General features: G+C 52.6%; 10 protein-coding genes across 16 annotated transcripts; 4 read left to right on the top strand and 6 right to left on the bottom strand.

Moving 5' to 3' along the window:
- The first annotated feature begins 1,352 nt into the window (after positions 1 to 1,352).
- PV09_04920 (uncharacterized protein) lies at positions 1,353 to 2,900 on the top strand. The gene is made up of 2 exons (XM_016358360.1): positions 1,353 to 1,454; positions 1,513 to 2,900. The coding sequence occupies exon 2, from the start codon at positions 1,515 to 1,517 to the stop codon at positions 2,613 to 2,615; it is 1,101 nt and encodes a 366-aa protein (XP_016213978.1). The 5' UTR covers positions 1,353 to 1,454; positions 1,513 to 1,514; the 3' UTR covers positions 2,616 to 2,900.
- Positions 2,615 to 5,613, bottom strand: PV09_04919 (uncharacterized protein). The gene is made up of 2 exons (XM_016358359.1): positions 4,842 to 5,613; positions 2,615 to 4,785 (listed from the first exon to the last, which is right to left on the bottom strand). The coding sequence occupies exons 1-2, from the start codon at positions 5,009 to 5,011 to the stop codon at positions 3,636 to 3,638; spliced, it is 1,320 nt and encodes a 439-aa protein (XP_016213977.1). The 5' UTR covers positions 5,012 to 5,613; the 3' UTR covers positions 2,615 to 3,635.
- Positions 5,614 to 6,496: 883 nt separating this feature from the next.
- Positions 6,497 to 8,246, top strand: PV09_04918 (peptidyl-prolyl cis-trans isomerase H). 3 transcript variants are annotated; one of them, XM_016358356.1, is made up of 6 exons: positions 6,497 to 6,668; positions 6,866 to 6,888; positions 6,975 to 7,013; positions 7,113 to 7,196; positions 7,310 to 7,447; positions 7,633 to 8,246. In XM_016358356.1, exons 1-6 carry the CDS (start codon positions 6,620 to 6,622, stop codon positions 7,828 to 7,830), a joined length of 531 nt encoding a protein of 176 aa, XP_016213974.1. In that variant the 5' UTR covers positions 6,497 to 6,619; the 3' UTR covers positions 7,831 to 8,246. The 3 variants fall into 3 exon arrangements, with proteins under 3 accessions (XP_016213974.1, XP_016213976.1, XP_016213975.1); XM_016358358.1 differs by having other exon boundaries at positions 7,310 to 8,246; XM_016358357.1 differs by having other exon boundaries at positions 6,497 to 6,888.
- On the bottom strand, positions 8,021 to 9,717 carry PV09_04917. 3 transcript variants are annotated; one of them, XM_016358354.1, is made up of 4 exons: positions 9,625 to 9,717; positions 9,344 to 9,532; positions 8,577 to 9,259; positions 8,021 to 8,496 (listed from the first exon to the last, which is right to left on the bottom strand). In XM_016358354.1, exons 2-4 carry the CDS (start codon positions 9,474 to 9,476, stop codon positions 8,353 to 8,355), a joined length of 960 nt encoding a protein of 319 aa, XP_016213972.1. In that variant the 5' UTR covers positions 9,477 to 9,532; positions 9,625 to 9,717; the 3' UTR covers positions 8,021 to 8,352. The 3 variants fall into 3 exon arrangements, with proteins under 3 accessions (XP_016213972.1, XP_016213973.1, XP_016213971.1); XM_016358355.1 differs by having other exon boundaries at positions 9,344 to 9,492; XM_016358353.1 differs by having other exon boundaries at positions 9,344 to 9,717.
- A 1,485-nt stretch (positions 9,718 to 11,202) lies between these two features.
- PV09_04916 (obg family GTPase CgtA) lies at positions 11,203 to 13,140 on the bottom strand (the record flags this gene model as incomplete). Its single annotated transcript, XM_016358352.1, has 1 exon — positions 11,203 to 13,140. The coding sequence occupies one exon, from the start codon at positions 13,138 to 13,140 to the stop codon at positions 11,293 to 11,295; it is 1,848 nt and encodes a 615-aa protein (XP_016213970.1). The 3' UTR covers positions 11,203 to 11,292.
- Positions 13,141 to 13,418: 278 nt separating this feature from the next.
- PV09_04915 (uncharacterized protein) lies at positions 13,419 to 14,900 on the bottom strand (the record flags this gene model as incomplete). Its single annotated transcript, XM_016358351.1, has 1 exon — positions 13,419 to 14,900. One exon carries the CDS (start codon positions 14,898 to 14,900, stop codon positions 13,419 to 13,421), a length of 1,482 nt encoding a protein of 493 aa, XP_016213969.1.
- A 451-nt stretch (positions 14,901 to 15,351) lies between these two features.
- Positions 15,352 to 17,624, bottom strand: PV09_04914 (uncharacterized protein). Its single transcript, XM_016358350.1, has 2 exons — positions 16,774 to 17,624; positions 15,352 to 16,717 (listed from the first exon to the last, which is right to left on the bottom strand). Exons 1-2 carry the CDS (start codon positions 17,380 to 17,382, stop codon positions 15,467 to 15,469), a joined length of 1,860 nt encoding a protein of 619 aa, XP_016213968.1. The 5' UTR covers positions 17,383 to 17,624; the 3' UTR covers positions 15,352 to 15,466.
- A 183-nt stretch (positions 17,625 to 17,807) lies between these two features.
- PV09_04913 (calcium/calmodulin-dependent protein kinase) lies at positions 17,808 to 20,334 on the top strand. The gene is made up of 6 exons (XM_016358349.1): positions 17,808 to 18,418; positions 18,474 to 18,525; positions 18,590 to 18,797; positions 18,856 to 19,012; positions 19,066 to 19,448; positions 19,503 to 20,334. Exons 1-6 carry the CDS (start codon positions 18,412 to 18,414, stop codon positions 19,929 to 19,931), a joined length of 1,236 nt encoding a protein of 411 aa, XP_016213967.1. The 5' UTR covers positions 17,808 to 18,411; the 3' UTR covers positions 19,932 to 20,334.
- Positions 20,335 to 20,473: 139 nt separating this feature from the next.
- Positions 20,474 to 23,621, top strand: PV09_04912. 2 transcript variants are annotated; one of them, XM_016358347.1, is made up of 7 exons: positions 20,474 to 20,714; positions 21,030 to 21,121; positions 21,218 to 21,260; positions 21,314 to 21,373; positions 21,479 to 21,924; positions 21,974 to 22,860; positions 22,915 to 23,621. In XM_016358347.1, exons 1-7 carry the CDS (start codon positions 20,628 to 20,630, stop codon positions 23,328 to 23,330), a joined length of 2,031 nt encoding a protein of 676 aa, XP_016213965.1. In that variant the 5' UTR covers positions 20,474 to 20,627; the 3' UTR covers positions 23,331 to 23,621. The 2 variants fall into 2 exon arrangements, with proteins under 2 accessions (XP_016213965.1, XP_016213966.1); XM_016358348.1 differs by lacking the exon at positions 20,474 to 20,714 and having other exon boundaries at positions 20,850 to 21,121.
- On the bottom strand, positions 23,528 to 25,736 carry PV09_04911. Of its 2 annotated transcripts, XM_016358345.1 has the most exons (5): positions 25,516 to 25,736; positions 25,286 to 25,459; positions 24,606 to 25,166; positions 24,169 to 24,534; positions 23,528 to 24,067 (listed from the first exon to the last, which is right to left on the bottom strand). In XM_016358345.1, exons 1-5 carry the CDS (start codon positions 25,629 to 25,631, stop codon positions 23,668 to 23,670), a joined length of 1,617 nt encoding a protein of 538 aa, XP_016213963.1. In that variant the 5' UTR covers positions 25,632 to 25,736; the 3' UTR covers positions 23,528 to 23,667. The 2 variants fall into 2 exon arrangements, with proteins under 2 accessions (XP_016213963.1, XP_016213964.1); XM_016358346.1 differs by having other exon boundaries at positions 24,606 to 25,459.
- Between the last annotated feature and the right edge of the window lie 1,039 nt (positions 25,737 to 26,775).

The following is a 26,775-nucleotide window of genomic DNA, read 5'->3' as shown; positions in this document are numbered from 1 at the left end:
AAATCCCTAACTCTGGGGCGGCTTTTACTCTTACCCACTGTGATCCTAGAACCAAAATGGAAACCCTCCAAGGCTAGGATGTTTCTATCTTTTTTTTCTCTCCCCCTTCCCCTCCAAAATGAATGGCAACTGACAGTGCCTGTTCGCTTTCGAGCGAAGTAAGGCGATTTTCATGGGCGTGACAAATGTGATTGATGCCCTCAAGCGATCACATTCCTTTTTACTCGCCCAATACGCGCTTTTGTGAGTCAGGAAAAGAACGGACTGGCTTGAAAGCCATGGTTATATGCAGATGAAGTATACGATTCTCGCCGACTCAAAGTCCTTGGTCCACAATTTTCACTACGGGAGTTACAGCACCTGGGTTTAATAATAGCCTTTTGGCTGCGTTCCAAGTTTGGGGAGTACAATTTCTCAACTTTTGAACCTCGGATGCATGGCTATGTGACGAGATATCGAAAATGCGAAGGGTTCAAACGGCAGACACTTTTCGGAGCCTTTCTTCAAGCGGTGCCTTGAGAGCCTCTTCAGGAGCATTCTGATATGCTGTCTTAACTAAGGAGAATACCTTGCAGAAGCTGAGCGATCATTCTGTACGCGAAACACCTTCGTGGGAACAATACGTGTTCTAAATCTATGGCAATAAATCCTTCAAGAAATTCTCGCCTGAAAAGCACTGCTTTACTCAGCCGAGAGCGAGGATGAGCCAATCCAAGGTACTGTGCTCAGCGCTGTCATGGTCCTGGGCTCCAGTAGTTTAACTTGTGTTGTTTGGGGGAGGGGAGAACCGTTGATGCGCCAAATCAATGTCTGCCAGGACGCAGCTAGCTCAGAATACCTCTCGGGTGCTTCTTTATCTGGTGACGAGGCGAGACATCCAGCCTTGGAATTCTGAACACTGTACGTCTACACAGAATACCCGTCAACCTTTCCATAATGTCGGCAAATTTTAAGCACCGAAGCGAATGAATCAAATCAAATCTACGTATATGAGATCGGAAAACCGCAATGGTCAGTACGGTTTGGGGTGACTACTTCTTTTAGCGCTGACATGCAGACTTATCCAAGTTTAGGATTGCAAGCGTCTCATTTTTGAAGAGTGCTCGTTTCTGTCACGTCCTTCAAAGCGACTCATGGCCGTGTGATAAGTCTGCAGGTTTTCTCTTCTCCTTACCCCCCCTCTCTCTTATCTTTCTGTCTGTCTCGCCCTCTCTCTCTTCTATTTAGTGGAGGAGCCAAGACGAATCTTGGAAAGAGACAAGGTAGTTAAAGTCAAGTTAATTTCGTGTTGCCGAATACAGCGTCTTGGTCCTTGGCTTAGTCATCCGAGACCCACCGCCAGCCTCGTATAGGTTATGATCCAATGGAAGGGGCGTAATCGCCAGGAGGTTGGAAAGACGACTGCTGCGGTTGACTGCGTTAGAGATGTGCTCCGCAACAGAGGACAGGCACAGGTAAAAAAGCAAACCGAGCAGGTGCATCAAGATCGAACGAAACGTCTTACGAGCGCAGGAATGGCCAACGCCGAATACAAACCGCATTCCGTCGTCAAGGCGATCCGCCAATCGCCACCGGTCGACCTATCGAAGCCATATGACATTGGCTGGATCAAGGGAAAGCACATTCTGATCACCGGAGGCGCGTCTGGGTTCGGAGCTGAATGGGCGCGCACGTGGGCGAAAGCTTGGGCGAGCCTGGTGCTGGCGGACATCAACGCTAAGCTCGGCACGGAGGTGGCGGCGACGATTCGGCAGGACACCGGCAACGAGGAGGTGCACTTCGTCGAGTGCGACGTCAGGGACTGGCAGGCGCAGGTGAGGCTGTTCAAGGAAGCCGTGCGCCTGAGCCGGCACGGCGGCATCGACTGCGTGGTCGCCAACGCGGGCGTGGCCGGCATCGAGCCGTTCCACGACCCGTCCAACGACTTCGCCGTCGACGAGCCGCCGAAGCCCAACTTCAAGGTCATCGACGTCAACCTGACCGGCGTGCTGTACACGACGCAGCTGGCCCTGTGGTGGCTGAACAGGAACCCGGGCTCGAAACCGTGCAGTCCCGACACAGATCCCCGCCAGACCACCCGCGACAGGCACATCCTCCTCGTCAGCTCCATCGCCGGCCTGGGCCCGATCCTCACGCAGCCGCTGTACGGGGCGAGCAAGCACGCCGTGCTGGGCATGTTCAGGTGCCTGAGAGGCACCGCCTTTCTCGAAGGCGTCAGGACGAATATCATCTTCCCCTACTTCATCGAGACGCCCATCAACCCTGCCGTCGGGCGCGCGCTCGTCGCCGGCGGCGGCATGGGCAAGATCGAGGATGTGGTCGACGCCGCGTCGAGGCTCGTGGCGGACTCGAGCATACTCGGCCGCGGCCTTTGCATCGCACCACGCGTGCGGGTCAAGCAGCAGGACGACGGCGACTGGGTCGTCCTGCCGTTTGACGACAACGACGGCGAGGAGAAGGGCGTGTGGGAAGTCAACGCGCACGATTTCGACGACACGGAAATTTTCACGCGGCGGCTGGTCGTCATCCTCAACAAGCTCGCCGCGCTGAAGGGCTGGTACGAATTCTCGAGAGACATTCTAAAGGCTGTGAGATATAAAATCTTTGGCTGGTAGCTGATTGAGACGCGTGCAACGCGCCAATCCTCAGAAGATCTAATTCATAAATCATGCACCTATCTTTACCTATCAATCTTGTTCGTTGCGAAAGGCAAAATGTCCGAAACTTTCATTCGTCCGGGATAGCGTCCGTGTTTGTGGACGCATCAGCGAGAAAAGCTGATCCAACGCCCGAGAAGGAAAAAAAAAATGGCCCGAAGAGCCAGTAATGCGAAATTTTGTAGCAGTTTTCAACGAGAAATTCAAATCCATTCGTCTTCTCATACTCTTAGAGAGATAGATAATCTTCTCGTCGTATCAACACCACCTCTGTGATCATCCTACACAGAAGCAGCAAAGCAGGGAAAACAAATTGTGCTAGATGTATGCAAATCAGCATTGACGAGTCCAGTATGCTTCCTTCTCGCACTCTCCACCCCGATGTACAGCAGAGGCAGCAATGAGGGGTACAGTTTCGTAGTATACAAGGTTATACAGGTGTGGATGATCTCTTCACAGGGATCGAGGAAGTAGCCGACCAAGTGTTTCCTCCCTTTCCAACGCGCAAGCACGATGCGCGCAAGCCTGGATCTCCCACTATGAGAGCCACACGCGGCAAATATCATTAGCCGGCCGAGAATCTTGAATGCGGGAGTGCAAGGGAAGCGACTCGGGAAGTAACCGTCGTTGTAAACGTGATCTCGCTATCGTGTCAGGGAGTTTCGCACATCGAAACGTGGTAGCTGTGCAGGGTCTGTGTGTGTGTGTGTGTGTGTGTGTGGGATTGTGTGAAGGTATTTATGTCGTCGTCAAACGGATGCTGCGTCACGGGACCGTTTTGAATAAAAAGAAAATACTGCTGTTTTCCGCTCCCCGTCTGTTCGCACCAAGGCATCCCGTCTCAATCACCAATCAGCAACCTAATAAGGGGGTATCGTGTTGGCAAAAGGAAAGAATCCAGGCAATGCCCATAAATGTGTGCAGGTCGTTGATAAATCAGATTTAAAGACTTAGGTGTGTTATGTGGTGAAGCCATCTTCATCTGCCGTCGGCGGCCTCGAGCTGGGCTGGTGTTGGACCTGAATTGCTATTGTTGGGCAAGATTCGTCTGAGAGGATTGAGCACCCGCGAGGTGTTACTGCGTGATGTGTTTTCAGCTGCACCCGTATTTTGCTGCCGGTTGCCTCTGAAAGGGAGTCTTGCTAACCAGACTGGCTGAGACGTCGCATCTGATGAGGTAACTACGGTGTCCGGCTGATGAGATTGAGCGGTGTGACCATACATGAACGGAGCACTAGGTTGCTCTACTCCAAAGAACGGCACACGTCCACGTGGAATACCACCAAACCATGCGGCAGTAGGAGACTGAGGAAGATTCATACGAGGGTGACGTCTAGTTTGTGCAACACCATTGTCATTCTCGCCTTCTGGCTTCGGTTTCGGCACGTAGTAATCGGCCTTGCAAAGCGGGCAAGAAGCTCGACGGGTGGTGAGCCAGGGATCGATGCAGGCAATGTGATAGGCATGGCCGCAAGTCAGCCCTCTGACATCATCATCATCTTCAAGTGTATCGAGACAGATGGCACAAGTGTCGCCAGGTGCAGCGGCGGCAACGTCAGGGTTGACTGCCTCAGCGATGGGGACTTCCTCGTCATCATCACTGTGTTCTTCGCCATGCCTTTCGACGGCTGAATCGGGCTGCGTCGATGCTCCAGACGATGATTTGGATTTGTCAGCTGCAACGTCCTCCGTGGTGACGGCGGTAGGCTTTTCTGCGACAGGCTCGTTTTCCGGTATCGTCGATTGCTTGGGTGTCTCGACTGACGGTGTCGTGCGAGCAGTTTGCGACAACGATGAGCCAGGCCTATCGTCAGTAGAACTGCGTAGTTTCGCCTCGCCAATTGCGCCGTCAACGTCTTTCACGCTGCCGGCTCGACTTGGTGGGGTTGTGATTCCTCCTGCAGCAGGTAGGCCTTTTTGCTCACGGGACGCTCGCCACGTTTTGTACTTCATCAAGGGAAATCGCGTGTTGACCTCCTCGACGGTCATCAATTTCTTTTCCCTTCTTCTCCTGTGCGGTCGTGGCATAGCACCAAGGTCGATTGGATCGCCGTCGACTCCCTGGCCATTTCGCAGAGCCCTGTTGCGCTGGTTGTACCGGAAGCAATACTTGACACCGACAATGATCCTGCGAAACGATTAGTATTGCAGTCAGAGGAACAAAGAGGTCGGCACTCGTCGCACCAGAGGTTTGTAAAGACAACACCGAAGCCCAGAGCCACGAAGAAGAGAAGTGGCGAGCTAGCGGAGCCGCCGCCATTGGTATTGGTATTTGAGCCGGCTGAACTGGAGGCTGGTGGCGGCGAGGGCGAGGTCGAGGTAAGGGAGGCAATCGTTGAGGATGCGGTAGCCATTCTTCGCAGACGAGCGTTTCAGTCGCTCATGCAACAGACGGCTCAGAAAGCAGCAACAGAGCCAGACGCAGATCCGGATGCTGCAGAATTTCGATTAGGGCTGAGTCTGAGGATTCTTATCGTAGGTTGTGAAACTGGTGGTGGCCAAACGCAGCGTGCACGGCACATGAGCTGGCTTGGATGAAAGGACGGCGCGGAGAGGTGACGACGAATAATGTCGACTGCTGTGACGGCAAGATGTATATGTCAATGGTGGTGCGAACCGCGTGGGAATGATGGAGAATCGGTGTGGCGGGAGCGTGAGGAACGAGGTTAAAGTTGGAAAACCCGACGAGATAGCGCTTGGTTTGGTCAGCGACGAATTCTCAGCGACGCCACAAAAGCTTGCTGTCTTCTTCGGAAAAGCGATGGATGGAGGTGACACCGGAGAGTCCGGCGGGGAGGAGGAGGTGGAAGTGTAGGGACCGACGATGGGGTTGGGAGATGGGGGGGTGCGAGGTTGTATGATCAGGATGCGGAGGAGGTGGGCAGAGGTTCGCAGGTGGAGAATGGGATGGTTCTTAGGGCGGCAAAGGCCGTGGGCTGGCAGCGGACTGCGATCATCACCCAGCACCGCAAGCACGGATGCCAGTACTGCTTCTGCTCGCTACTACTCGCTCAGGTTAGCCTTGGGGGAGCCGGCCGAGGAGAGTTAGGGGGGGGGGAGCCGGCACGGGTCGTTTGTTGAGGGGGGGCCCCCTTCTGCTGAGTGGCAGCCAGCCCAAACGGTGGACGGGGAAAGGGTAGGGGGAATGCGCCCACGTACCGCAGTGCAGACACACACGCGCACACACGCACACACACACGCACAAACACACGCTGTCTCTTGCCCATCTCCGTCTCGCTCACACGCTCGCCTGCATGCGCAGTTCGTCCGCTACTGGCCAGGCAACTCAAAAATGCCTCTCGTAGGCTCGCCGCGAAACGAACGCATCAGGTTAAGCATTTCTCAGACCGCGCCACATACACCTTGATTCCACTCCTTCACGTTTCAAAATGCCCGGCACAGCGTGCTCAAAACACAGAGGTCTCCTTGATCTTATTTGCGTTCGGATGCCTGATCTTCCAGCCCTGTCCCGGATCCGTCGTCCATGTCGTTCTGCAGTGCGAGCAGTCTCCGTTTTGCCCGCGGCCACGTTCGTCGTGACTTCGACACCACGCTGCTCCTTTGCCACCGGCCCATGCACAACACTCGCGCTGCGAGCTGACCGACAGCATGGCTTCCTGCTGCGTTTGTGCAACACCACGTCAGCTGCCCCTTGACTTCGCGGGGCGTTCTCACTAGCACACGAATCGTCCCCGCCCGTCCTGGCCAGCTTGACAAACCGCCATTCTGTTGGAAACGAACCAAAGCCTGCATGCGGGCCATGGCTGTGATTGGTCCGTCTGCTCGATTCGCCTGCCACCGCCAGGTGCGATCCTTTCGAGCCCCCGGTGACGCTATTTCAGATCTGGCTGCAGATCTTCCGCATCCCAAAGAACCCGAGCCTCCGCCAGTATCAAAAAGAAGCTCTTTTTCATCCGTCCGGCAATCAGGCTGTGCACCAAACGAGTCAGTAGCACACGGAAATGGCTGCAGAACCCAATCCCATAGTGTTCTTTGACATCACGCTCGGAGGTGAGTGCCTTTTGACTTTCCAGCCGCCTCCACCTGTCCAGATGCTTTTTTTTGCGCAAACGAGGAAAACGAAGTCCACCTGCGCGAAGGACGCAGACCCTTCTTGGTTTCATATCAGACGTCCTGCTTGTTACAGGTCTAGGCACTGGAGTTCCAACCGTGAGAAACACCCAATTGACCGTCGCCATGCTTTGTAGGCGAGCCTCTCGGACGCATCAAGGTAAACTTGTTTTTTCCCGTCATCGCCGCATCTCTCCGTTTGCGTACGGTGCTTCTGCATGAGCTTACATGTTCTTCGCGGCGTAGATGGAGCTGTTTGCCGACGTCACGCCCAAGACCGCCGAGGTACGTTCATCCGTCAATCAATCTGCGGACGCGATCGCATTTCGATCCTGTTTGGAAGAAATGGGCGTGCTGACCGAATGACGAATTTGCCGCAAACAGAACTTTAGGCAGTTTTGCACAGGCGAGTCCAAGGACGCCAGAGGTCGCCCGCAGGGTTACAAAGGGTGCAAGTTTCACCGTGTCGTACGTCTTCCTACGCACACCGTCCGCGAGGCGCAGCACGCGAGCACCTCTCCCTTTTAATTTGCTCCTACTCAGACTCGGAAACTAACTTGCCTCGATGTCCGCGAACGCAGATCAAGGACTTTATGATTCAGGGTGGCGATTTTCTGAACGGCGATGGCACCGGCTCCACCTGTATATACGGCACCAACAAGTTTGCTGACGAAAATTTCAATCTCAAACATGATCAGCCGGGACTGCTGAGTATGGCGGTAAGTTCTGACCGCATCACGAACAAGCTACGCTATGCACCCGCGCCGTTGCTTCCTTTGACACCGTTGCGGTGCAATTTGACCTGTCGTGCTTCTCTTTCCCCCTCCCTTCCCCCCTAGTCCTGGTTTCGACAGCGTCTTTCTAGGGCAAAAACGTGCTGATGTGGCCCTCGGCACATGTTCAGAATTCCGGCCCGAATACAAACGGATGCCAATTCTTCATCACGACTGTGCCAACGCCATTCTTGAACAACAAACACGTCGTGTTTGGGAAGGTGGTCGATGGCATGGATGTCGTCAGGAAGATAGAGAATACGAGGACGACGAAGCCGAACGATCGACCTGCCCAGGATGTCGTTATCGCGCAATGCGGCGAGATGTGAGAGTAACGCGATCATGAACTCAGCCTTGGGTCTGTCTTACCTTTTTTTTTCTTTGTGGTTTAGCGCATGGATGGGGTATTAGATGACGCAAACGAATGAGCCTCTATGGCGTTCGTGAAGTCATTACACGCGCTCCGAACTTCCGACAAACGACAGGTATGACTGGCCAGTCGCGAATATGTCTCGCACGTGAAGGAACGGATAGGAAATGCATTACATGCTACAATAATGACGCTTGTAGACCGCGACTCTTCGTTGCAATGAGGTTTACATAGTCGACCTACAAGCAGTGATAGTCGAAGCGAACAATTGCATCCGAAAGTTGAAAGTTCAGCGGACAGCATGAAAAAAAAACCTAGGTGTCGAATCAAAAGATTCAGTTTGCTGCGTTCTATTTTGTGCACTACAGAGCTTCCATCCTTGTAAAAAATTTTTTCCTCTCATTTTTTGGAGAACGCTTACTCGTCTGCCTCACGCTGAGTGGACGCATAAGCTCAGAAAGCAGCGGCCTCGTTATTTCTTCTAGCTCAAAAACTTGGAGGCCATGCTCAAGAGGCCGCCTGCTCCTGAGCTTCCTCCGCCGCCGCCCATCTGCGACTTCATGTACATCTTGAGCGCCATCTCGGCCGCGTTTTGTATGGCGCCTTCCTTGCTGGCGTCCGCATGCTGCAGTGCGCCGTTAGCATTCATCGTACAGGGGCAGAGAGCGCGCAGCACGTCGTCGCAGAGAGCGAGCTTGAACTCACCGTGTTGCCGTTGGCCGACTGCTGGTCAAACAGCTTCGCGGCCTGCGCCATGGCCATGCCCACGAACTGACTCTGGCCGCCCTGCCCGCCGGAAGCGCCGCCCTGCCCGCCGGTGAACATCTTCAGCGCCTGCATGGCTGCCGCGGCGCCCATGCTGCTGTTGCTTGCCGGGCCGCCGCCTTGCCCGCCGTACATCTGCTGGTGGGCCTGCACGGCGCCCTGCTCGTCGATGTCCTGGTTCTGCAGGTGCGACTTCCTACCGACCACGTTGTCGAACACGTTCGCGAACAGGTTGTTTTCGCGGCTGTTGCCCGCGTGCTCGTTCGCCGCGGCCAGCGCTGCGGACGAGTCGAGCTCGCCTCCCCCGTAGCCACCACCGCCGTAAGGCGTGCCAGACGAGTGCTGTCCGCCGTATTGCTGCCCGCCGTACTGCTGCCCGCCCTCGGGACGGCGACCACCTGATGGCTCATCATCGTATCGCTTCGACTGGTCGTAGTAATTGTCACCAGCGGATCCCCCACCGCCGTACTCGGGGTCGTTGGAGGGGCGTCCAGGTCCATAGTTGCCGCTACCGCCATATCCACCCTCTTGACGGCCATAGCCTCCTTCCTGACGACCGTAGCCTCCTTCCTGACCGCCGTAGCCTCCTTCCTGGCGGCCGTATCCGCCCTCTTGGCGGCGACCTTGGTCTTCGTACTCATCACGGCGCTCGTGATGGCGGCCGTAGTCTCCTTCCTGGCGTCCATATCCGCCCTCTTGGCGGCGACCTTCATCTTCGTACTCGCCACGTCGCTCGTGGTGGCGGCCGTACTCACCTTCCTGGCGGCGACCTTCGTCTTCATACTCGCCACGGCGCTCGTGGTGGCGGCGTTCGCCTCCGTACTCTTCGTTGTAAGACATTGTTGTGTTTCTAAGTCTGCAACAAAAACCACGTGTCAACGCTAGCTTCAAGCTTTCTACGGCGCCGTCAGGCCATCTCGAGTTTTCAAGCTGACCACAATGAAGGTGGAAGAGGTTCTTGAAACATGAGCGATGATGCAAAACTTACTCTGTGGAGCGATAGACTCAGAGTGAACGGCGTGTCTGTTACCAAATTTTGCAGTGTTAGCAGTACGTACGTTCCATCCAAGCTTTGCAAGTGTTAAGCTTTATGGAGCTGGTTGGCGCATGAAGGAAGCCCCACCACGTACGTCAATAGAGGGGTACAGCGCAAGGGTTTTACGTGCCTACACCAGATGTATCGACCTGCTCCGTTTAATTTGGCTTAGGCAAGATCTCATACGCACTTATATCTCCATATTCAACGTTGGCCACCTTAATTATCACTGCCTACAACGCCTTGCTGAAGACACAACTGCCCGGTGATGGTGCGTGTGCATGACCGAATGACAGATCGCTCAACCCTGAAGTTGGCTTGCCCCGCAATTCCCCCCTGCCATCATACCATTGAACCACGACTGCTGGCAAATGTCATTCCTCGAGCAGTTCATCTCAATGCACTGATCGCACGCGATGTGGCAAGCACTCGAAAGGCCATAGTAGGCGTTACAAAGAATGTACGCGTCTCGTGTCCTGGCGCAGCCACTTGTTCCGTTTGCGTTGAAGCACGTCGAGCCTCATATCGTGCGCGCATTTGTGCGTGGATATACTGCCTCTCGCACTGTTGTTAGCGCGGATGGACGGTCTAGACACCTGGCTTGGGGGCTACGTGCAACTCGTCGAAAGAGCCGACGGGACAGACGCAAGCAGCAGCATTGTCGCTCTCATGTTTGGCGTGCAAAAGAGGACGAAAGGGCGAACCAACGTCGACGATTGCTGAGGTTGAACAAAGCATCTCGACGCTGTTGACCGGCAAGTTCATGCATGATGCCATCGTCTTCATGGCCTGCCTCTTTATCCTCGGCTTACACGTTGCTCTGCCCTTAAGCGCCCTGACGACAGTGTAATAACCTCGCAAACTCTGTGTTCACTACTGAGCGAAACGAGATTATAGGGCAAACATCCTGGGCCACATCATTTGTTTGATCTGGTGTGCATGTCTTGAATTACTACATCTTCAGCTATATTTACCGGATCGACCCAATGTAGATCTTCTCTTATCGCCTTTCCCATACTTGATACAAATTTCGCTCCTGCTGCTTGCATCACTTTGCTCCATTTGGCCTTTGTGGCAACATCGAAGTATAAACTCTGATTGTTCATAGAGATCTTCCCAGAGCCTTTTTTTGGCGTCCATTGCGTACATTTACATCATTTCACCTTGGGATTGTCAACCCATTCGCGTACCCTAAAGAAATATTCACAAAGTAGCGATCTATTTATTAGGGTTTACTTGCGTCACAGCAGCGGAAATCACATGGACGGATGTCAGCCGAGAAGAGGAGATGAGGTGTCAAGCAAAATTCAAGCTGTGATCATGAGTAATAGAAAACATTGCGACTCTTGCCTCATCTGAGGCCGACTTGTACGTCCAGTGAAGAGCTGAATGGTGATGACAATAGTCTTGTTACTATTCCTTTGATTTTTATTTTTGGCGCAAGCCACAGCTATTGGCGATCCCAGGTTTTTCGCTGTCAGGCATACAGAGAGGGAAGTAATTAAGCAGGACGCGCATGAGACCAAAACGTAAAAGAAGATTCAGAGTATTTCTTTAGGACGTGTATGTGTACATAAATTTAACAACCCGAAGCATGCTTCGGATTCGAACGCCTCCGTCTCACCCGTCATGCAATAGCAATTCAATGACGACCTCTGGGATGTTGTTTACCCCCTCGCCTCGTATACCGCTGATAGGCAGAGCGTACAACTTGCGTTTCCAAGCTTCGTCCTTTCCACTTGGATGCTGTACCTTTCCGGACTGAACGGCATGCAAATACCGCTGCAGTCTGAGAAAGTTGTCTTGCGTATCGGGAAGATCAGCCTTCGTGCCGACAACGAACCATGGTTTGCTTGACATGGGGGGCAATGTGAGTGGTGGAAGGTTCTTCTCAGCTTGAAAAATGATATCTTCTGCCTCTGAGAGATCCATATTCAATGGTGAGACAGGCGACGTGGGTTGCCAATCTGTTACCGGAGATTCCTCGTCATCAAAGTGCTTCTGCGAACCAAGATTCTCGTACTCAGCGACTTCGGTCCAAAGCGCTTGAAGCGCCTTCACCGCATCTCCTGCGGATAGGTCAATGACGAATGCAAGCACGCGGGCTCGTTCAATGTGCCTCAAAAAGCTTAAGCCGAGACCCTTGTCCATATGTGCGTCCTCTATCACACCGGGTATATCTGCAATGGTAAAACGCGTCCTGCCGCTCTTCCTACTCAAGTGCTGAAGATTCGAGCGTCCTTTGTAATCATCCAACACCACGGTACCAATGTTGGGCCGCAAGGTTGTGAAGGCCCAATTTCCAACTCTAGCTCGTGAATTGCTTACAGCGCGGAGCAGTGTGCTTTTGCCTGCATTAGGTAGTCCAACGAGTCCTACGTCGGCGAGGAGTTTGAGTTCCAGGTGGAGCACTATCTTAACACCGCCATCCCCCTTTGTGGCGATCTTGGGCAAAGGCTGATCTTTAGTTACAAAATATGGATTGCCGTAACCACCCATCGCACCTGGGGCGATCAGCACGGGTGTTTCCATATGACTATCAAGATCAAGTGTGATGGGTGCTTCTGGGGCTATTCTCGCAAGATTCGAACGGCGAGGCTCCGGTAGGCGAGGTAACTCTGCAGTCCATAGTCTCGACGGGTCTTCGCCAGGATACATCAAGAACTTGTCCCTCCTCGTGGGACCAAGGAATTCGAGTGGATCTGTACGCCTCTCGCGTTTAAGTTGAAATGCATCATCCGCGTCCTCGTCTTCCACAATCTCTCCGCTGGCAGCTCTTTTTTCGCGGTCCTTTCTTGCGTACTTTTCCTCCATATCTCTTCTCCTTCTTTCAAACGCCTCTTCGAGAAATTCTTCTTCCTCTACCGTCACCGGATCGTGCCTTGCTAGCTCTCTTACTACCGTCCCGACTGGCACGGTTATTACCACGTCGGTCCCTTTTTGCCCATTCTTGTTGCTGCCCTGCCCGTTTCTGCCTCGTCCCGCTTTCACTTCACGTCTTCTAGCCACCTTGTGCAGCGATGTCTCTCCACGCACGGCCTGAATATATACGTTACCGCCGGTGCCGCCGTCGCCGCCATTGGGAGGTCCATTTGCAATGAATTTCTCGCGCAAGAACGAGATACATCCATTGCCTCCACTTCCTGCTTCAACTGTAATGGTGCAATGATCGGTAAAAGGAGTGGCGGAAAAGTCATCCGGCGTTGGATTCAAGCGGTCATACTCTGCATCAACATCGCCGTCGTCTTGCGTGACTAGGGTGCTGTTCTGTCGCAAACATGTTACTCCCAGACGAGAAACTCGGGTGAAACGTTGTGCATATCGTGCTGCTTGGAATAGTTCGGCTTTTGAGAAAGGGTACAGAAATGGCATCAATGATCCTTGAAGCAGACACGATGGACGAACAGACATGTTCATCAAGTTGTTGTAGATGCGCAGTGGATGTGAACAAAAATCCAGAATGGTCATCTTGCTAACCGGTCGTAGGGCTGGCCAATAACATCTGATCCTCATCAGCATCAGCCTTTTAGTCAGCCTCATGCCTGCGGCATAACTTATGACAAGTGATTCCACGCCAGGTCTACTCTAGGAATTAAGGTACAGCTTGTTTTATAAATATACAAGAGAAAAAGTTTGAAGAAATATCGCCCACAAGAATGTCGCGCATTGTATTCATTGGTAACGTTATTCTCTGCTTGCAAAGCCTGATACTTGCTTCCTAAGTCGTCTTTACTTGCATCTTCACATCACTGTTTTCCCTTCTCATTCCTCTCTGTGCATTCTTCTGATTCAAGAAATGTTTTTGCACCATTCTTTTTCCGACCTTTCCTAACGGGGGCACGAGTGCTGTTCTTTCCACGGCTCCCACCGCTCGGTTCTTGCTTTTGGGACGTACGGCTGTTTACTGCTCTCACGTTCGAGCGATTTTTTTGAGGAAAACGCATGGAATCTTTAAGATAATTATGAAGTTTACTTTCCGTTGCGGCATCTCTGGTCTGCAGAACAGCAAGCTCGGCCCGAAGCTCCTCAATGCGCTTAGCTGTGCTGATGGGTGTCCTGTGATCATCCTGGGTTTTCTGGGAGCAGACTGATGGCTCTGAATCATCAGCAGATGATATAGTGTCCAAAAGCAATGGGGACGGAGATCGCGACCCACGCTGTATCTGTCCGACTGTTTTTCCGATGGATTCATTGTGTGGGACAAAGCGGCCGCGACGGAAAGAAGGATCTTGTTGAGGAGACTTTTTGTGCGCTTCAAGAGCAGGCGGTAAGCCTTCTGAATCTGTGTCCTCGACCGCACCTAAGAGATCGATTGCACCTGTGTTTCTAGTTCCTTGAGGCGTACCTGAAGACGGTGCGCTCGGATCTTGTGTGGTTTTAGCTGCTGGCTCTGTTTTTCCTACTTCAAGTGTGTCCGTAGTGTTTTGAATCACAACCCTCTGCCTCGTTTTTGGGGTGCCTGCTTCCGGCAATTGTTCACTAACGATCTCAGTTTCTTCGCTATTTCGTCGCTCTCCTATATCTGGAGAATTTCCCCAGTCATGCCCGAAATACGACGTTAACATTTTTCGGAAAGCATTCGTATCGTGTCGTAGCCTAACTGGCGGCCGTTCTCTCTGGATTTTCTCGAGCCACCACTTTGGATATCCCTTCGTGAAACCAATCTCCCTGAGTCGGTCAAGCGAAGGCATCTCATGTTTATAGCGACAACCCTGCTGGACGTAATCACATTCTCCAGTGCGAATCCAGTATGTGCAGTATTCTTTACTGTCACGGGTAGAAGACTCTGAGCTTCTGAGTAGATGATGATGGTACCTCGCTGAGGTTGTTGCAGCTGAAGGACATGGAGGTTTGTCTTTATTGCGGAGTTTGGAAGTGTTCTGGCTCACTAGGCTTCGGTCGATAACAGAGTCAACCCGTCGCTGGTAATCTACTATCGGGCGTCCACGAGAATTCCCTTCGTTTGAACAGAAACCTTCCTTTTCACTACATGCCCTGTCTGTAGTGTTGTTGATCCTGTTGATAGTAACTTGAATATCCGGGCACAGGGAATTGTCAAGCTCATAGACAGCGGCATGAGACGATGAACGAGACTTGAAAACGAGAGGGACGTATGAACCATCGGCGCATGCAAGCATAGGTCGCGGATGCAAGCTTGCTCGTACAGCTGGAAGAGGCAGACTGCGCCAATTGTCGGCCAGCATGTGGGCGGGTTGCGTGCCCAGCATTTTTGTCTTGGTACGTTTACTTTGGTGCTATTTGGGAGAGTAGGCTTTTTCTTTCTCGTTTGAGGACATGAGAGTGACTCTTTTTTTGTATAATACAATTTCGGCCCTTTTGATTGAGACTGGTCAATGCATTGGCTCCTGCAGGAGGTATACTATGGCCCTTTTTAATCACCAATATCCAGATTGAAATGACTTATTTAAAAGCTCATCACCTGCGTTGCGCTTCAAGAAAATGAAAATAAAGAACTCAGCCCACGTTTTGTCTCTCTGACAAAGCAGCGATACCAAGCGTTTGGCGGCCATCAAGCGCGCGTTCACATTGCAAACAACCCACACATAAGATCTGATACGCAGCAAACTGCACAAAATGAAACCTGCCGGAAGGACGACTGATGGAGTTTGTCATAGAGCATGTACATGCATAATGAAACTTGATAGTTCATTCGATGACCAACATGAATGCAGAAAGAAACCTAGAAAGCAATTTTGAAAAGCGAGCTGAGGATTTGAGTACATATCATATTCTTATTGCAAACACCATCAGTGAGTTCTCCGTATCTACCGAATTAGAAGAATTTCCGGACAACATTACTATCCAATACCTCAAAGTTCTTGAATGGCACTTGCTGCGATGGGCTTGCCTTTTTCATTTTGATCCTCTTGCGCCTTGGCTTCATCCTGTTCGCTTTCCAAGTGAAAAATGCCTCCAAGATCGCACCGCCATAGAATGCCAAAAAGATAGCAAATCCTACAACGCAGACAGTGAGACTACACGATACAATCCAGAACACGCTTTGTGAAGCCGTCATGTTGCGAATGTCGATCGTGTTCATACCAAAGAAACTCGACACGAAAGATAAGGGTAAGAATATGATAGTGACAATTGTGAAGACCAGAATTGCCTTGCCATGATCCTCGAGCCGGATGTTGACTAGCTGGATGGTGCGGTTGAGTAGGTTGTTTGAGTTGTCTCGCAGCTCGACGAGATCAGTGAATTCACGCTTCAGATTTTCGAGTAGCTGGGCCATAGGGTCCTTGAGCGTGCTGGATGAGTGCTGTCTGAATGTTGAGCGTGACGCATGAGTCACAACCCGGGCAGCCGTACGGCTGCTCCTTTTCTGTTGATTTGTTTGCGCAGTATCTAGGTCTCGCGTGACGGCTTCGTTTATCTCTTGCCAGGTGGCGTCAAGGTTCTGAAGCAACTCAATCTGATTCTGCATCACGCTGATAATGATGTTAAGCTCTTCCTGCACTTGCAGCAGGTCCATGACTAGTTTTGTGCTTGGGGAACGGTGCAAACGGTATTGGAGATGACCCAGATGGCCGGCGAAACGATCTGTCAGACAGAGTGTGATATCTGTCCAGAAGGCGCGATGAAGGATGCCCAGTGCGCCACTAAGGCATGCGATCACGTGTGTATATGCCGTATATTCTGGGTCGTCCTCTGCAAGTAGCAGGGTGTTACGTATGCCTCGAAATGACACCTCGGCAATCCGCCAAGAGACTTGTAGGGGTGGCCATCTGCTCTTCCACGACTGGTTCGTCGCGAAGGTGACGACGTGCCGCTCATCAATGACCAAGATCCAGAGCTCATCCACGTTGAGGACTGAGGGGTATTGACCATAGAAACGACGGACCTTTAAGTCCAATTCGCGGTCAGTAAGCCAGGGCTTATGCTTAGCGAAGACCTGCTGGTGTTCTCTGTCGCTTGTATCCTCAAGTCGGTAGAAGTGCTGCAATATGGACCGCATAAGGTGAGCAGTTGACCTGCTCGATTGATATCCCTCCCGAGGATCTATTTGAAATCGCAAAGGTGGCTAGACACGTCAGCGTGATGAATCAACATACAATCACTATATGGAAAGAGCCATACTGGGTCATCTGCGGACCAGTCGAGGTACGGCACGCTGATAAGCATTGGACCTCCACGTACGGGAGAAGCGTCACTGAGTCTATCGTAGAAAGGAGCAAAATATCTCCCGTGCTTCGAGAAACGCTCATTATGATAGACGGTATGCTCAAGTTGTCTGAGGCTTTCAGCACATGCGGCTGCATCACGCGCCCAATCGCTCAGTCCGAGAAGACAGCCGTGTAGATACTCGGTGAACTTGGAGGAGATGTGGATCCATCGTAGCTTTCGGTGGTCCTTTGGCGCGTCGAGGGATGTCTGTACGCCCTTTGAGCGGAGGCAATTCATCCAGCCATACTCGTTCAGCATTTGGCGCCATGCCGTCTGTTCGTGTCGGTTCTCGCCGTGGGATTCGATGTGTAGTTCGCGTGCCAGGCGGTCCCGATCACCGAGCGCCGGAAGCAACGTCGACGACAAAGTCTCACCTATTTCCAGAATGGGACCAACCTGCTCGTCACGGCCCCAGGACGCAAGGTGAACGTCAAAGATCTGAAGCTGCGCAGGCGACAGTCGTCTCCTGCGCCAGTACTCGTCTTCGGCCCAATTCACATTTTCGGCCTCAGCGCCCCCCATGCCGAAGGTCCTGGCACATCTGAACCAATGGTCATGTGGAGGCCGCACTCGATCAGCGACAAACGTCTGGAGGGATTAGGAGATTGGATGCCATTGGCAAACTTGACAAGGTGTCAAGGCGACCAGGCCCGCGACCGCTGACGGTTTGGCGGGCACGTGCAAGCGGCAAAGAGCCACGTCAGGTTGACCTAAGTCACCACAGTGCACTGCACTTAGTTGACTTGGCGTATCTTGCGTTCAGCTTTGATGGGCAGGGACACGGCGCGTGGACGGCGAGGTGGCTAGGGGAGGAGCCCGCCAAGGGACAGCCCCCTCCCCTTTGCTGCCACCTATCGCAGCCCCTACCCGTGGACCAGCCACAGGGCGTGGGGCCTGTCGACTTGACGCGCTGAAGGGGCCTCAACACGCAGTCGCTGGGGTGGTGTCGGAAAACGAGTCGACGAACGGCGGAGATGCTCCATCATCTTTGGCGATCCAGCGCCTGAGATCCGAGCTTCCTCTCTCACCAGCCCTCCTTGACTTTGATTGATCCAGTTGGACTGCAAACAAAGGACGTGCCTTCGCGGCAAGCGTTGAATCATCTGCGTCCACTTGGCCTTTGGTCTGGCGGGGCGCAGCACGTATCCCTCGTCCAGCCGCAACGAAGTTAAGGCTGACCGAAGCCCACCCTGGGTCAAGCTGGAGAAGCACTTCGCGAGAAGATACAGCGCCTCTGGACTTTCTGCAGTATATCTCTCCTGATCCCAAGCCACCTGTGCAAACGGCCATCGCGCCTTCTGCTCTTGCTGCTGCGATTGCATCAATCTCTCTGCGCCCTCGTCGAGACCGGGCGAGACTGCAAACAGCTAATTGAGTGTCACCACACTTCACGCTATCAATTTCTTCCACGCCGCTCTAGTTTCCTTGCGGTGACGGGCGACACGGTATTGCTTTTGCTGCGCATAGCTGCGACAATAACACCGTCCTTCGAGCCTTTGAAACCCCACATAAGACTCCATAGCCGGCTGCCTCTCGCACGTTTCTCACAACATGAGCTGTACCTTCACCCGTCCGAGCACTGAAACTGGGCACGAGACTGACCATATTCCCAGTGACGAACATGATAAACAGGCTGCACGGCCAGCCGGAGAGCTACGAAAAGAAGTATGGCAGCCTTTCACCCGGTGCACACAGCCAAAGTCGCACGTGCTAAGAAATATGTCAACAGGGCGAAGTACACATTCGGCAGGACGCTAGGTGCAGGCACATATGGCATTGTTCGAGAGGCAGATGGTCCCAACGGCAAATGTGCGGTCAAGATTATCCTCAAGAAGAACGTGAGGGGCAATGAACAGATGGTCTACGATGAAATGGAGATGTTGCAGAAAATGAAACACAAACACATTGTCAGATTTGAGGAGTGGTTCGAGTCGAAAGTAGGCTTGCAGTAGTAGGTTCCACATGTAGGAGGAGAAAAGGCTAATTTCGCGGTAGGACAAGTGGTACATCGTCACCGAGCTAGCTACGGGTGGCGAGTTGTTTGACCGCATTTGCGAGAAGGGCAAATTTACGGAGAAGGACGCTGCAGAGACGATTCGGCAGGTGCTCGATGCAGTAGACTACTTGCATAAAAACAACGTCGTACACAGAGGTTAGTATGCATCACGATACCACCGCATCCATTCTCTGCTGATGCAAACTCAGATCTGAAGCCTGAAAATCTGCTGTACCTCACTCGAGAACCAGATTCGGACCTGGTTCTCGCTGATTTTGGCATCGCGAAGATGCTCAATGACAAGGACGTCTTGACTAGCATGGCAGGGTCCTTTGGATACGCCGCCCCAGAAGTCATGGAGAAGAAAGGTCACGGCAAGCCAGTTGACCTGTGGTCGCTTGGTGTTATCACGTACACGCTTCTGTGTGGCTACTCGCCTTTTAGAAGTGAGACTATGAACGACCTCATCGAGGAGTGCCGAAATGAGAAGGTCGTTTTCCATCCTCGGTACTGGAACGGCGTTAGCGAAGATGCGAAGAATTTCATCCGCTCATTGCTGAAGGCTGATCCTAAGGAGCGGCTTACAAGCGAGGTGGGCTCAACACCGGACCCCTTAATTGCAGAACATCGCTAACTCGCAGGGCAGGAAGCGCTCAAACACGTATGGCTCACGGGCAAGACTGCTTCCGACCACGATTTGCTCCCAGAAATCAGATCTTACGTCAGCAAAGCTCGTCTCAGGCGCGGCATCGAGATGATCAAGCTCGCCAACCGCATAGAAGCTCTGAAGCGGCAAGAAGACGAGGGCGAAAATGGACCCGGCGATGCAGACGTCCCAGCCAGCGCGCTCGAAGCCACAGGTGAGGCGCTCGCGGCGAAAAACTTCTCCGGAACAGTACCCTCGACCGAGCAAAAGACTGGTGCTCACACGACTCCGAGGCTGAGCCGTCTCGCGCGAGGTGCAATCTTCCGTGAAGTCGTGCTCGCTAAGGTTAGGGAGGAAAAGGAAGCCGCGAAGCAGCGCGCTATGGAAGCCGACCCAGCATACGCCAAGGAAATGCTTGGGAAAAAGTAGAAATGTGGACCAATACGCCCATTCTTTCCTTTCCGAATAGGCTGACATGTTTCTACAGACATTGAGCATGTCTGGCGAGACGTTCTCGCGGCTATTGAAGGGCTTTTGCATGGATTCAGTGGGCATCGTAAGGCTAACCGCGAGCGAACTTTCGTGCGTAGCGAAATATATATCCTTCTCGTTGATTCCTCCAAGCAAAGGTAGTTTTGGACCCTGTAGAGCTTATCGGTAACAAATTCTCGACCTGATGACTCTTTCAATTTTTATCGTGCACACGTATGCGTTTTGGAGAGTTGAGCCTGGGGAAGCCACATCGGGAATGTAAAGCATGCAGTGATTTGGCACTGAGGCATGGTTACCTTACCCAGCCTTACCCAAAACCCGCAGCAAAACAGACACATGACCAACGAAGTGTCAGACGAAAGGACGCACAACAAAACTTTGAAGTAGCCAGAGCATCACAAGATCCCAAAACGCATGTGAGAGATTCGTGACCATCAGCCGTTTGTCCTGTTTCAGGCAGCAGCTGATGCCTTAGGCATAGACCCTGGCATGCGGACTTCAATCACTGCGGTAGACACCACCAAGACGCGAAGCATCTATTTCTACCCGGCATCGCCGCCTCCTTCGCGACCTCTGCGATCTATCTGACCCGTGTACTCTCGATCGCAATCTTGATGCGACACCGTTGAGATCATGAGCGATAGTGCGACAAAGCGTAAAGCGACTGGACCTCCTGACACGGAGTTCGGTTCGCGGAGTGCCAAACGGCAAAAGGGCGCGGTACGTCTTTCTTCTCCCTTTTCAAGTCGTGGTTGTGTGTTCTGCCGCGCTTGTTGTGACCATTGCGCGTTGTTTTGAGGGGTGCACGCTCATGCTGCTGGTGGATGCGAGACCTGCTAACAAGGTCTGGTCTAACCGCGACGCGCGACATTGGGGTACCAATGCCGCTGCTGCGATGCGATCCGGTAGATGCGGCCGCACAAACGTCCCGAAAGCCATTGTTTCTCCATTTGACATTATATCGATGCCGTCCCTTTGATCGGATACTGTAAATGCTGGAACTCCGAGCGCTGACAACATGTTTTGTGGTAACAGGGTGCGGCAGAGGGTTATGTGGAAACGCCGGAGACCACGACGGAGAGGGGCATGGAATTCTTGCGGACGATTAGAGCCTCGAAAGATAAGACGTAAGACTTTCTCAGCAACGGCTTCGGCCTGATTATTCGGAATGGGCCTTGGCGCCTGCTGCAGACAGTTGTGAGCAAACTGACATACCGTCATAGTGGCCGGAGCATCGTCGAGGCATTTCTTACATTGCCGAAAGCCGTAGGTTTCTTTTCTTCGATGATCCACTCGCTGCCGCTGATAAAGTGATTCAGGAGGAAGTACCAGGCTACTACGACCAAATCAAGTTGCCGATAGCTCTAGACACAATTGAAGTGAGCGAACCCCTCCCTTCGGTCCTTACTTTGAAACAGACACCTCAATCCATGACGGAAATGGACAAGAATCTGGACATAGAGTACTAATTTGAGGATCCGCAGAATAAGCTTAAGCAGCGCGCTTATCCTACCCTGACAGCCCTTGAAAGTGACTTCAAACGCATGGTTCAGAATGCGAAAGACTTCAACGACAAGCGTTCACTGATCTACGAAGATGCCGAGCGTGTGCGTAAAGGCGCTTCAAATTGGTTTGTGAGGAATAATCCGGCATACGGCGATCGGAACTACGTCGCGAAGCCAACTCCTATACCTGACGATGCTAATGGTGCTCCTTCCACACCCGGACCTATATCGCTCAAGATTACAAATAAAGCTGCACCAGTCAGGATGCCTGTTGTATCCACTACTTCTGCTCCAGCTGGCAAGGGAGACCAGGCTGAAGCGGATGAGGATGCTGAAGGCGAAGTTGAAGAATTACCAGATTTCGCAGGGAAAACTTTCCAGGAAGCACAAGAACAGCTGCTAGAGGAGCTCATCAATTATGAAGAGTATGTTGCTGTATACTCTCGTTGTTTCCGTCCGCTGACATTCATCAAGTGGCGATCTGCAGATATTTACTCCTTTCCACTTCCTGCCTCCCCGAGCATTGCACGACTATTACCAGCTCATCAAATATCCTGTGTCTCTAAAAGGCATTCAGAAGCGTGTGCGGGGCAAGCATGGCAAAGAACCTGCGACGGGAAAGTCGGACTTTCAGACGTGGGACGCTCTCGAAGAAGAACTCAGCTATATCTGGAAAAATTGTCGCGAATACAATGAGGATGGTAGCGACATGTACAACCTTGCAGGGGAGTTCGAGGAGATCTGCAAGCAACGGTTGGAATTAGCGAGATCACAGGTTGAGCAGCCAGCGCAGACCAAGATCAAGCTGAACTTGGGAGCCGGCAAAGCAGCACCGGCACCTTCTATCAAGCTCAAGTTCGGCTCAAAGCAAAGCCCTGGTACTCAATCGCCAGCCGAGACACCTGCTACTGAGCGTGGGACTCCAGGGATAACAGTTGACAACGATGCCCTGCAACGTCAAAAAGATATGGTTGCTGCAAGCGTGAACGGAGCACGAAGTGGCTCGACAGCGAACAGAAATGCCTTCGGCGGCTCGAGGTCGGGATCCGTGTCAACTCCTATACCCGGAGTGGCACGGCGTGCATCTGGAGCCTCCCCTCCAGTTCAGACGAACGGTGTTAAGGCTGAAGATCAGTCGCCCGCGCTGAGCGCAGTCCGTCCGACAACAGCGGCCTCGAATTCCATTGGCACAGCATCGATGCCGCCGCCTGCGGGCGTGAATTCTCGTCCTGTTAGCGGCAGCCCCCATCCCCAATTGCAGCCTCCTATATATCAAACTGCGCCACCACCGACCAACCAGTATCAGCCACCTCCAGCAGTTAACAACTTCATGCAGTCCAAATTGCGGCCTGAGGGTCAGAGTACGTTCTCCAAAAGCATGTCGCAGGGAAGATGCAGCACTAACGGTAACACAGCGATCAAGGATTCCATTCTACCCACACTTACCATCATCTCGCATCCGGGTATCCAAACCTCCACACCTTTCAAGCAAGTCATCAAGGCGCATCCGCGGCTTATCGAACAGTCTTTCACGTACACAGTCCCTGCGACGAAGTATTTATTTCACATCATTCCGTATCTGCCACCGAGTGTGACTTCGAGAGCGTACCGCATATTCGTGCTCGTCAACGGATCACGACTGAGTCCCCGTGCAAACCAACCAGGCGAGGACCAGGATAAAAGTCGACCTGTGTACGAGGCGAGACTGGAGCGCGGCACAGTGGGCAGAATCGAAGTCGAGGTTCTGGCGGAGAAGGCGAAGGGAGAAAGGGGCAAAGACGAGGTGGACAGGGAGAAAGTCAGTGTGTTCATGCATGTTTTGCGAAGTTGAAAAAAGAGCTTTCAAAATCGCTGTAGTTTCGAATTATGCGTTATGGACTTGCCACTCAGTCTGTTTTTGGCAACCAGGGGACAGCCGAGAGAAGGAGGCTAATACCAGGGTTCGGGAATATGGTGGTCTCTAGCATCACTGGATTTAGGCTGCGAGCGAGGTAGTCATGGCATCGGGATATAGCATACTGTCATAAGGTGCATACGTTAACAAGAGATATATTGCTCAAAGAAACCTAAAGACGGATGCACTCGCCCGATGCGTACGAGAACTTTCGTGCTCTTAGCAGGGCTTTTTGAAGCTGCTACAGATGTGCAAGCACACGGGTAGCACAAGGTCACGCCGCCGAACCGTCCCCTTTCTCTCCCGCAGCTGCTTGATCTTTCACACGCCTCTCACCCACGGTCCAGTGTTGATAGTACCTGGCAAAGAATCTTCGAAGCAGGTCCACTGCTCCGGCCAGCCATGCGACATCTTTGTTCTGAGAAGTGTGATGAAGATGGTCGAGAGCAGCGCACGCGACGTAAGGGTACATGGGGGGCATGGCATCGATTCTCGGCGTTGCGGCAGATTCGAGATGGGCGGCGCTAAGGAATTGGAGAATGTCGAGCGCCATCTTCGTGACGGTGTCAAGGGCTTCCCGCGACCTCTGTTGCCACTGCTCCAGCGACTGGAAATTGGCGCGGACGACCTGCGGCTTCTGGTCGAGGATGTGCCCGTGCAAGGTGAAGAGGGCCCTTTTGTTACGACGTTAGGCGATGTCGAATGTGATCACGTTCGGCGACGACGAACAAAAGGAGAAGGGTCGGAAAAAGGTTTGCGTTGTGGCTTGACTCACCTCATGGCAATGTGCACCACTGTGCAGTAGAGACCAGGCTGCTCCTGGCTCTTGGGCAACATCAACGTCAAGAAGCTTTGAAGATTTGCATCCAGTCTGTCTAGCTGGAGCAGCCTGGAATCGATGTCGGTAGAAGGAAGCGTAGCCTTGAGCACCTGGTCTAGGAGACAAGCTGCTTGCACTGTCCTGCCAAAGGCGCCCACACTTGGCGACGTGATACACGAGACAGGAATATTAGGCAGAGGTTCCGGGCCTCGCGACTCTAGGTGGTCAAGTACCTGAGGTTCAATTGGCAATCGAGCATTGGCATCCGGAAACACTGTTATCGTCGGCTGCTCTATCACTCCTGCTTCACAAAGAAAGATCCTGTTGCCAGTACACCATTCAGCATATCTAGCGTCGACAAATACGCCCAACACGGCCAACGTAAAACATACCTTTCGCATATCACAATTCCCCACCAAGTGTTCACCGCCTCTTCATGGAGCAGTAGAAGATCAGAATCGGGGGTTTGGCCACTTTCAGACAGAATTTGTGTCTCTTGTCCATTACATATGTGGATACGAGCGCAATACGCCAACCGTGTGACGCTTGCGAGGGTAATAAAGGCATCGTCTGGTCGCCCGTTTATGTACTCATACATCGCCAACAAAATACCTGCTTGTATCAAGGAGACAGATGGGGAACAGGAGACCTGGATTTGTGCGAACAGAGATTTGGCACTCAGGTAGAGAGCTTGTTTGGAGGAGGTCTGGGAAGCGTTGCTCTGGCTGGGCTGGCAGCCTGCTGCAGGACTGTATGTAATGAGACAGATGGCCAGGAGTAAAATGGAAAAATCTGCGGTTGGCGTTGATCCCAAAGTTATCAGGTTGTTGTAGAAGCGAGTGCGAGAGACGATTGGCAGATGACGATGGAATCCCTGGAAGAAGCGAGTGCTGATGTCCTCAACAAACTGCTCCGTTTCACGGATGAGGCCGTAGACCTCAAGATAAATTTGGCTATACTCTTGATTAGCTTAATTGCACCTCTTTCGAACACGTTCAGTCGTGGAACTCGGGCAGTGTAGAAACTGAGCACAGAACGTCTGAGTTTGATATTGAATGGGGGAGCACTGAACTGCCCAGTCTCAGCTTCGGTTGATCTTTGCGACAACACGGCAGCGAGCGATCTACGACACGATACAATCTCCAGTGACGGCCGTGAGCCCCAACCTGAAGCAGCATGACGGTGTTTGACAGGTTCCGAAGAATGTGTTTGGGGGACTGGCATGTATACACACTGCAATCCCTTCCTTCACGAACGTTTTAGCTTCCTCCATTAAGCGAGATGAATTCCTGGGCGACAGACCGTATACAGTACCCGCAAGAAGGTAGCAGTTTGTTGCACTTTTTCTTCCTCGTCTTACATACTACGCAAGCCTGGCGGGCTGAGGCGGCATTCATAGATCCGCCGTCGGCCGCCATTGCGAATACACTCTGTCGGAGGGGAAATTGAGCAAAAGGGTTTAATAGAATAGGCCATCTAGTTCCGGCAATAAAAATTCTGTTCAGCACATTGCGTTCGCAACCTAGTGAGCAATTACCATGCCCAAGAGGACGTGGGACTGTCGGGGTCTTTGTCGGCCGCCGTCGGGCCGCTAAGCCCAGCAAAGCAATATACATGCTGATCTAAACCCGATGCTCAAATCAAGGCGCGACAATCGGATTGTCTGGATCCAAATCTGTGTATCTAGTGACGGGGTTTTAGTTCGAGAGCGTTGAGGTACATGGTCCCGGCCTTTGTAATAGACCGAGCCTCAAGTGGTACATAAATTGCTTCAGAGACGAACTGTTACGGACATGGACGCAGAAGCTCCTTTTTCCAAAAATCTGCGAACGCTGACTAAATTCTTTTTCCGAGATAGTCGGGAGTTTGAGATATTGGATTCAGCTGCGTTATAATGACCGATAACGAGAGTACTAAGGCTTACAACGAGGACGGAAGGTCCGGCGAGGAAAAGAACAATGACATCTTCCCAGCATCCACCCAGTTGTACCCGGAGGAAGGCTTCAGAGGCTGGCTCTGCGTCACCGGCGCCTTCTTTTGCCTCTTCTGTTCCTTTGGGTTCCTAAACGCGTACGTACACATCCAAGAACACAATCTCTGTCGGCAGACGGGGCCGAGCAGAACAGGGAGCTGAGTTCTGGTGCCGCAGAATCGGCGTTTTCCAGACGATATACCAAGAGACGTACCTCAAAACCTATTCGCCGTCCGCTATATCGTGGATCTTCACCGTCCAGCTGGCGCTGCTGTGGCTACCGGGCCCGCTCTTTGGACGCGTTGTCGACACGTACGGGCCCGCGCCCATCCTGTACCCGGGCGTCTTCCTATGCGTGTTTGGCCTGTGCATGACAAGTTTGGCAATAAAGTACTATCAGATCTTCCTGTCTCAGGGGCTTACCTTCGGCTTCGGCGCCGGTGCGGTTTTCACCGCAAGCACCGTTGTCGTGGGTCAGTGGTTCACTCGTCGACGGGGCCTCGCCATCGGCATCGTCACGGCAGGCAGCAGCCTCGGCGGCATCATCTACCCCATCTTCATGAACAAGCTCATACCGCAGGTTGGATTCC

Source organism: Verruconis gallopava, assembly GCF_000836295.1.
Source record: "Verruconis gallopava strain CBS 43764 unplaced genomic scaffold supercont1.14, whole genome shotgun sequence".
NCBI lineage: Eukaryota > Fungi > Ascomycota > Dothideomycetes > Venturiales > Sympoventuriaceae > Verruconis > Verruconis gallopava.
This window is presented reverse-complemented; position numbering and strand designations above follow the sequence as displayed.

Coding starts and splice junctions, on each gene's coding strand:
- PV09_04914 (XM_016358350.1), bottom strand. CDS start 17,382: ATGGGGGGCGCTGAGGCCGAAAATGTGAATTGGGCCGAAGACGAGTAC. Junction 16,718..16,773: donor ACTGGTCCGCAGATGACCCA/GTATGGCTCTTT, acceptor TGACGTGTCTAG/CCACCTTTGCGATTTCAAAT.
- PV09_04918 (XM_016358356.1), top strand. CDS start 6,620: ATGGCTGCAGAACCCAATCCCATAGTGTTCTTTGACATCACGCTCGGA. Junction 6,889..6,974: donor AGCCTCTCGGACGCATCAAG/GTAAACTTGTTT, acceptor TTCGCGGCGTAG/ATGGAGCTGTTTGCCGACGT. Junction 7,014..7,112: donor TCACGCCCAAGACCGCCGAG/GTACGTTCATCC, acceptor TGCCGCAAACAG/AACTTTAGGCAGTTTTGCAC.
- PV09_04912 (XM_016358347.1), top strand. CDS start 20,628: ATGAGCGATAGTGCGACAAAGCGTAAAGCGACTGGACCTCCTGACACG. Junction 20,715..21,029: donor CCAAACGGCAAAAGGGCGCG/GTACGTCTTTCT, acceptor TTGTGGTAACAG/GGTGCGGCAGAGGGTTATGT. Junction 22,861..22,914: donor ATTGCGGCCTGAGGGTCAGA/GTACGTTCTCCA, acceptor ACGGTAACACAG/CGATCAAGGATTCCATTCTA.
- PV09_04917 (XM_016358353.1), bottom strand. CDS start 9,476: ATGTCTTACAACGAAGAGTACGGAGGCGAACGCCGCCACCACGAGCGC. Junction 9,260..9,343: donor TGGCGAGTACGAAGATGAAG/GTCGCCGCCAAG, acceptor ACGAAGACCAAG/GTCGCCGCCAAGAGGGCGGA. Junction 8,497..8,576: donor AGTCGGCCAACGGCAACACG/GTGAGTTCAAGC, acceptor GGCGCACTGCAG/CATGCGGACGCCAGCAAGGA.
- PV09_04919 (XM_016358359.1), bottom strand. CDS start 5,011: ATGGCTACCGCATCCTCAACGATTGCCTCCCTTACCTCGACCTCGCCC. Junction 4,786..4,841: donor GTTGTCTTTACAAACCTCTG/GTGCGACGAGTG, acceptor ATCGTTTCGCAG/GATCATTGTCGGTGTCAAGT.
- PV09_04911 (XM_016358345.1), bottom strand. CDS start 25,631: ATGGCGGCCGACGGCGGATCTATGAATGCCGCCTCAGCCCGCCAGGCT. Junction 25,167..25,285: donor ACCGAAGCTGAGACTGGGCA/GTTCAGTGCTCC, acceptor TCAAGAGTATAG/CCAAATTTATCTTGAGGTCT. Junction 24,068..24,168: donor GTGGTGCACATTGCCATGAG/GTGAGTCAAGCC, acceptor TCGTAACAAAAG/GGCCCTCTTCACCTTGCACG.
- PV09_04913 (XM_016358349.1), top strand. Junction 18,526..18,589: donor CCGGAGAGCTACGAAAAGAA/GTATGGCAGCCT, acceptor ATATGTCAACAG/GGCGAAGTACACATTCGGCA. Junction 19,449..19,502: donor AGGAGCGGCTTACAAGCGAG/GTGGGCTCAACA, acceptor CTCGCAGGGCAG/GAAGCGCTCAAACACGTATG.
- PV09_04920 (XM_016358360.1), top strand. CDS start 1,515: ATGGCCAACGCCGAATACAAACCGCATTCCGTCGTCAAGGCGATCCGC.